This window comes from Clarias gariepinus, chromosome 23 (genome assembly GCF_024256425.1).
Source record: "Clarias gariepinus isolate MV-2021 ecotype Netherlands chromosome 23, CGAR_prim_01v2, whole genome shotgun sequence".
In the NCBI taxonomy this organism is placed as follows: Eukaryota; Metazoa; Chordata; class Actinopteri; order Siluriformes; family Clariidae; genus Clarias; species Clarias gariepinus.
In genome coordinates, this window is record NC_071122.1 from 4,276,283 (window position 1) to 4,284,231 (window position 7,949).

The following is a 7,949-nucleotide window of genomic DNA, read 5'->3' on the forward strand; positions in this document are numbered from 1 at the left end:
ACTGTAAGGAACGTTTTTTTTTTAATTCTGTGAATGAAGCGGTAAAGTAAATTTTAAAGTTTAAAAGGAAATAAACAATATCATATTGTGATGTGATTTCGTATTTTGTTTTCTAGGCAGAGCGTGTGCTTTAAAAAAAACATCATTTTAATTTTCTACTCTGTTCTTCTTCTTTTTTTTTTTTAAAGAAAACGTTGAAGTTTGACCCGGAAGTGAACATCAGAGGCGTCATGGCGGAAGCGGACGGAGTGAGCGCGCGCTCGGCGCTGCCGTATCTGCGCGAGGCCGAGCTGATTAAACAGGGCGCGGAGGCGCGCGTGTACCGCACACGGTTTTTAGGGAGAAGCGCCGTAGTGAAGGAGCGATTCCCCAAACGGTACCGCCACCACGTGCTAGATGAGAAGCTCACGCGCCGCCGGACGGCTCAGGAGGTCCGGTCCATTCTGCGCTGCCGGAAAGCAGGTCGGTACTGTCGCGTAGTGGCCATCATGACGACGGTGCAGTGTCGTTCATTCAAGTGTACAGTAGTATTACTTAAACCCCAGATGCTGAGTTATGTATTGTTTTTGGTCAGAAGGCGTTGTTTAACTCTTAATAACCGCAACTTTGATACTAGAGCAGGATTGACAGGGAGGCGTACGTGCCACAAAAAAAATAAATAAATAAACATCAAACTGCACTACTGTCAGAGCTGCTCCAATAAAACACTAATTTTAGTCAATCAGGCTCCTACTGCATATTACACACACAGTGCAACCTTGCATTACGAGTCTGTGCATGTTTTGCAAGACGAGCAAATCTTTTTTTTTTTTAAGTATATTTTAACTTAATAAACAAGTGAGGGTTTGATATCCGAGTATTACACATATGCTTTGTCTGCTAAGTGTCACAACTGAGCCAATGGTTCTTCTTTCTCGCCGCTACGGGATTATGGGTAATCGTCTCCCCTGCTCAGTCACGGTGCATTTTCGTCACTCGTGTAGTAAACATCCGTGCGCGCATGTACAGTTTACTATAACATTGCTACACAGTAGCCCCCTCCGCCCTCCTCTCCTCCCCCCTTCACACATACAGTACAGTACATCACAAACAGAAACACTGCTCTGTCTGGATTCTTTTCAAAGGTAAAATGCACGTTAATTTGTTTTATTTTTACTTTACAGCAGTGATTCCATTAGTGTGTGCGCATGTGCGAATGCCACTAGAGATGTTTCTTGTTAAAAAAGTTTCCCGACAAAGCAGTGTAGCCCCCTCCCTTCTCTCGTCCTACTTTAGCTACACACACACGCGCATGCACGAACAAACACACACTAACGGAAACACTGCTCTGTCAGGATTCTTTTTAAAGGTAAAGTGCAGATCAATTTTTTATTAAGTTGTATTTTTACTTTACATTTTGTGTGAATTATTTTTATATGAATATTTTGGGTTCTGGAACGAATCATCCGAGTTTCCATTATATCTTATGGGAAAAATTTACTTCACTGTTTTTAAAATACAAGCATGCTTCTGGAATGAATTATGCTCACAATCCAAAGGTTTGACTGTATGTGCGTGTGTGTATAAAACATTGATATACATTGGTTAAGTACATATAGAAAATATTTGGATTAGGATGCTAATCAGTGCAGTAATCTGTGCAGGTATCGCAGCTCCGGTGGTCTACTTCGTTGATCTCAGCTCCAACTGCATTTTCCTGGAGGAGATCACCGACTCGATCACGGTACGCGAGCACATAGCAGCTGCTCAGGCTTCTGAAGTATCCATCGAGTCTCTGCACCCCCTGGCAGAGAAAATAGGCCGAGTCCTGGCTAAGATGCACGACGAGGACGTTATCCATGGCGACCTCACCACCTCCAACATGCTGCTGAAACCGGAGAGCTCCGGAGACCTCGCCCTGCTGCTCATTGACTTCGGCCTGAGCTTCGTCTCGGCTTTACCCGAAGATAAAGGTGTCGACCTCTACGTGCTGGAGAAGGCGTTTCTCAGTACACACCCAAACACAGAGACTTTGTTCCAGAAACTTATCCAAAGTTACATCACTGCATCCAAGAAAGCTCCTGCTGTGATTAAAAAGCTGGATGAGGTCAGGCTCAGAGGGAGGAAACGCTCCATGGTGGGATGAACGGCAGAAAACATAATGAGCAATAAAGTGCAATGATGTGGTCATGTGACTGTTAATAAAGGTTTTTTTTTTTTAGATGTTGACTGAATTTTGTCTTTTAATTTATTACATTTCTAACAAATTTCTCTAACAAAACTTTAACAAATTTTCAGACTGTTATTATATTTTCTAACAAAAATCAGACTGAAAATAAATGCCTAAATTTTATTATTTTTTTTAGGTTCTAAAAGACTTAAGACTTAAAAGATTATACATATATTCAGGTACCAAGCTAATGAATTTTAATGAGCACCTGAATTACTGGTTAATGAATATTAATCATGAGAAGCCCCAGTCTCTTGTTATATCAGAAGAAAGTACAATAATAGTAAAAATTAATATAATATAATTACATTTTTAATTTTAAGCTCCTCTCACTTCAGCTGAACTGCTTTAAACTGATCCGAGATCATAAATGTTTTTAAAAAGGCAAAATAAACACAAGATTTCAGTGAGGGGTTAAAGAATAAGGCTTTCTGGTATTTCCTGATGGATCACTCAGGGTGAAATCACTCAGTGACATGTCAGTTCATGTCAAACTGTAGGTCATCAGGTTTTATCTAAAATGATTGCAGTAATTTCAGAGTGTGTCTCAAGATTTCAGTGTGCTCCTTTTCAAGATATGAGCTTCAATGTAATTTTTATTTTAGTTTTTAACAAGATTCTCTTTTTGACTGGATAATCTCTGTAAGCTCAGATAAACCATTTTAATACAAAGAAGTGTTTAAACCAAAGAATATTTAAAAGATTTATATATTTGATTAATTGATTAATTGATTAATTATTTTACTTAGTAAATGCTGAGACAATTGAACAGAAGTGATTTTACTGATACTGAGACGGTAAACATTTTAAAATGTATATCCTTAAGTTATAAAATAAAATAAAATAAATCACTTTGGCCACAATTATGAAAAAGCATTGCACTGATAAAAAGTCATTTAAAAATCATGTTAAATAAAGCACTCAAAAGGCTTTGGTATGGACAATTATTCTCTGTTGTATATTTACAATTTCTTTTCCCTAAATAATATATATATATATATATATATATATATGTATATATGAAATTATTTTTGGTAAATATGTAAAATAATTGTATTGTGGTGGAATAGAGCATGCATATGTTTTTTTAAATGCAATAGTAAGAATTTTGACAGGTAGCATAATTTAGCTAATGCGTTTCCAAACATTCATATAATCAGTGCAATAAATTAAAACACTTGTCTGTTTATTTTCTGTTTTTTAATCAAGTGCCACATGTCTATAACATGCAGTCCAGAATTATCTGATGAATCTAATTATAGTGGGTATGGAAAGTATTCAGACCCCCTTAAATTTTTCACTATTTGTTATATTGCAGCCATTTGCTAAAATCATTTAAGTTTATTATTTTACTCATTAATGTACACACAGCACCCCATATTGACAAAGAAAAACACAGAATTATTGACATCTTTGCAGATTTATTAAAAGAGAAAAACTTAATTATTACATAGGCCTAAGTATTCAGACCCTTTGCTGTGACACTCATAAATTTAACTCAGGTGATCATCCTTAAAATGGTTCTACACCTTCATTCAAGTCCAGCTGTGTTTGATTATACTGATTGGACTTGATTAGGAAAACCACACATCTGCCTATATATATGACCTTACAGCTCACAATGCATGTCAGAGCAAATAAGATTCATGAGGTCAAAAGAGGCTGCCTGAAGAGCCCAGAGACAGTATTCTGACAAGCTACGGATCTGGCCAAGGTTAGAAAAAAAATCTGCTGCACTTGAAGTTCCTAAGAGAATGCAACCACGGGGGGGCGCAATCCAGTGTCTTCTTGTGCCAGTCCCAAGTCTGGATAAATGCAGAGGGTTGTGTCAGGAAGGGCATCCGATGTAAAACATTTGCCAAATGAATGATGCGAATCAAGAATATAATTCCCATACCGGATCGGTCGTGGCCCGGGTTAACAACGACCGCCACTGGTGCTGTTGACCTACAGGGTTCTGGTGGAAATTGGGCTACTGTTGGTCGAAGAAGGAGAGGAGGAAGGCGTGTTCTTAAGCAGAGAGAGAAGAGGAAAGGCAAGAGTTTAGGAGTGATAGTAGGGACTTTGAATGTTGGGACCATGACAGGGAAGGGAAGAGAGTTAGTTGATATGATGCAGAGAAGAAAGGTGGATATACTGTGTGTACAGGAGACCAGGTGGAAAGGTAACAAGGCTAGAAGCTTAGGATCAGGGTTCAAATTGTTTTACCATGGTGTGGATAGGAAAAGAAATGGAGTAGAAGTTATCCTAAAAGAGGAGTTTGTATGGAATGTTCTAGAGGTAAAGAGAGTATCAGATAGGGTGATGAGTCTGAAGCTGGAAATTGAAGGGATAATGTTCAATGTTGTTAGTGGTTATGCCCCACAGGTAGGATGTGAGTTAAAGGAGAAGGAGAAATTCTGGAGTGAGTTAGATGAAGTGATGCAGAGCATCCCCAGAGGTGAAAGAGTGGTGATTGGTGCAGACTTCAATGGACATGTTGGGGAAGGGAACAGAGGTGATAAAAATGTGATGGGCAGGTTTGGCCTTCAGGACAGGAATGTAGAAGGACAGATGGTGGTGGACTTTGCAAAAAGGATGGAAATGGCAGTGGTAAATACTTTCTTCCAGAAGAGGCAGGAACATAGGGTGACATATAAGAGTGGAGGCAGAAGCACTCAGGTCGACTACATCTTGTGTCGACGTTGTAACCTGAAAGAGATCAGTGACTGCAAAGTGTTGGTAGGGGAGAGTGTAGCCAGACAACACAGAATGGTCGTGTGTAAAATAACCCTGGTGGTGAGGAAGGCGAAGAGGACAAAGGCAGAGCAGAGGACAAAGTGGTGGAAGCTGAGAAAGGAAGAATGTTGTGAAGTCTTTAGGGAGGAGTTGAGACAGGCTATGGGTGGTCAGGAGGTGCTTTCAGTTGACTGGACAACTACAGCCAATGTGATCAGGGAGACAGGTAGGAGGGTACTTGGTGTATTATCAGGTAAGGGGAAAGTGGACAAGGAGACTTGGTGGTGGAATGAGGAAGTCCAGGAGTGTATACAGGGAAAGAGGCTAGCTAAGAAAAAGTGGGACACTGAGAGGACTGAAGAGAGTAGACAGGAGTATAGGGAGATGCAGAGTAAGGTGAAGGTAGAGGTGGCAAAGGCCAAACAAAGAGCATATGAGGACTTGTATGCTAGGCTAGACAGTAAGGAGGGAGAGGGGGATCTGTACAGGTTGGCAAGGCAGAGAGATAGAGATGGGAAGGATGTGCAGCAGGTTAGAGTGATTAAAGATAGAGATGGAAATGTACTGACAGATGCCAGGAGGGTGATGGGAAGATGGAAGGAGTACTTTAAGGAGTTGATGAATGAGGAAAACGAAAGAGAACAAAGAGTAGAAGAGGTGACTGTTGTGGAACAGGAAGTAGCAAATATTGGTAGAAGTGAGGTGAGAAGGGCGTTGAAGAGGATGAAGAGTGGAAAGGCTGTTGGTCCTGATGACATACCTGTGGAGGTATGGAAGTGCTTAGGAGAGGTGGCAGTAGAGTTTTTGACAAGTTTGTTTAACAAGATCTTGGAGAGTGAGAGGATTCCAGAGGAATGGAGGAGAAGTGTATTGGTGCCAATTTTTAAAAACAAGGGAGATGTGCAAAGCTGTGGCAATTATAGAGGTATAAAGTTAATGAGCCAGACAATGAAGCTGTGGGAAAGAGTAGTGGAAGCTCGGTTAAGGGCAGAGGTGAGCATTTGTGAGCAGCAATATGGTTTTATGCCTAGAAAGAGTACATCAGATGCAGTATTTGCTTTGAGGATGCTGGCGGAGAAGTACAGAGAAGGTAACAGGGAGTTGCATTGTGTCTTTTTAGATTTAGAGAAAGCGTATGACAGGGTGCCAAGAGAGGAGCTGTGGTATTGTATGAGGAAGTCTGGAGTGGCAGAGAAGTATGTTAGAGTGGTGCAGGACATGTATGAGAGCTGTAAGACAGTGGTAAGATGTGCTGTAGGTGTGACAGAAGAGTTCAAGGTGGAGGTGGGTCTGCATCAAGGATCGGCCCTAAGCCCCTTTTTGTTTGCTCTGGTGATGGACAGGATGACAGATGAGGTAAGACAGGAGTCCCCATGGACTATGATGTTTGCAGATGACATTGTGCTCTGTAGCGAGAGCAAGGAACAGGTGGAGGAAAATTTGGAGAGGTGGAGGTATGCTCTGGAAAGCAGAGGAATGAAGGTTAGCCGCAGCAAGACGGAATACATGTGTGTAAATGAGAGGGACCCAGGAGGATCGGTGAGGCTACAGGGAGCAGAGGTAAAGAAGGTGCAGGATTTTAAGTACTTGGGGTCAACGGTCCAGAGCAACGGAGAGTGTGGAAAGGAGGTGAAGAGGTAGGTACAGGCAGGTTGGAATGGGTGGAAAAAAGTGTCAGGTGTGTTGTGCGATAAAAGAGTATCAGCGAGAATGAAAGGAAAGGTGTACAGGACAGTGGTGAGACCAGCAATGCTCTACGGCTTAGAGACAGTGGCGCTGAAGAAAAGACAGGAGGCAGAGTTGGAGGTAGCAGAGCTGAAGATGTTGAGGTTCTCTTTGGGAGTGACAAGGATGGATAGGATTAAGAATGAGTTTATCAGAGGGACAACCCACGTTAGATGTTTTGGAGATAAAGTCAGAGAGGCCAGATTGAGGTGGTTTGGGCATGTTCAGAGGAGAGATTGTGAATATATCGGCAGAAGGATGCTGAGGTTGGAACTGCCAGGCAGGAGGTCTAGAGGAAGACCAAAGAGGAGATTTATGGATGCAGTGAGAGAGGACATGAAGTTAGTTGGTGTGAGAGAAGAGGATGCAGAGGATAGGGTTAGATGGAGGCAGATGATTTGCTGTGGCGACCCCTGAAAGGGAACAGCCGAAAGACAAAGAAGACTTAAAGTTCCTAAGAGCACAGTGGCCTCTATAATCCCTATATGAACGATGTTTCAGCAAAACTGAGCTCCAGAGATGCTCTGGGAGAAAGTTGTAAAAAGTTAACCATCACTGCAGCCTTCCACCAGTTAGGGCTTTATGGCAGAGGGGGCCCGACGGAAGCCTGTCCTCGGTGCAAAACACATAAAAGAACACCTAAAGGACTCTAGGATGGTAAGAAATAAGATTCTCTGGTCTGATGAGACCAAGATAGAACTTTTTGCCCTTCGTTCTAAGTGGTATGTGTGGAGAAAACCAGGCACTGCTCATCACCTGTCCAATACAGTCCTCACAGTAAAAAAAATTCAAGACACAGCAGCCAACTGGAGATGCACCGTTAACGTACATTAGACTACTGTGTATTTTTATTGATGATTAGATTCGAGGTGCATTTTAAAGCCAAAAAATTTACCTGATTCTTCTGCTGATTATTTTTTATATGCAGTGCATATAAGGGTGGACTTATTGGACGTAACTTATCCAGTGAAGCATGGTGGTGGCAGCATCATGCTGTGGGGGTATTTATCAGCTGCAGGGACAGGACGACTGGTTGCAATCGAGGGTAAGATGAATGCGGCCAAGTACAGGGATATCCTCGACGAAAACCTTCTCTAGAGTGCTCAGGACCTCAGACTGGGCCGAAGGTTTACCTTCCAACAAGACAATGACCCTAAGCACGCAGCTAAAATAACGAAGGAGTGGCTTTACAACAACTGTGACTGTTCTTGATTGGCCCTGGCTTAAACACAATTGAGCATCTCTGGAGAGACCTAAAAATGGCTGTCCACCAATGGATACCATCCAACTTGACTGA

The 7,949-nt window shown here is 41.8% G+C and overlaps 1 protein-coding gene across 1 annotated transcript; it reads left to right on the plus strand.

Moving 5' to 3' along the window:
* The first annotated feature begins 209 nt into the window (after positions 1-209).
* tp53rk (TP53 regulating kinase) lies at positions 210-2,196 on the plus strand. The gene is made up of 2 exons (XM_053484340.1): positions 210-462; positions 1,644-2,196. Exons 1-2 carry the CDS (start codon positions 231-233, stop codon positions 2,123-2,125), a joined length of 714 nt encoding a protein of 237 aa, XP_053340315.1. The 5' UTR covers positions 210-230; the 3' UTR covers positions 2,126-2,196.
* The last annotated feature ends 5,753 nt before the right edge of the window (positions 2,197-7,949 follow it).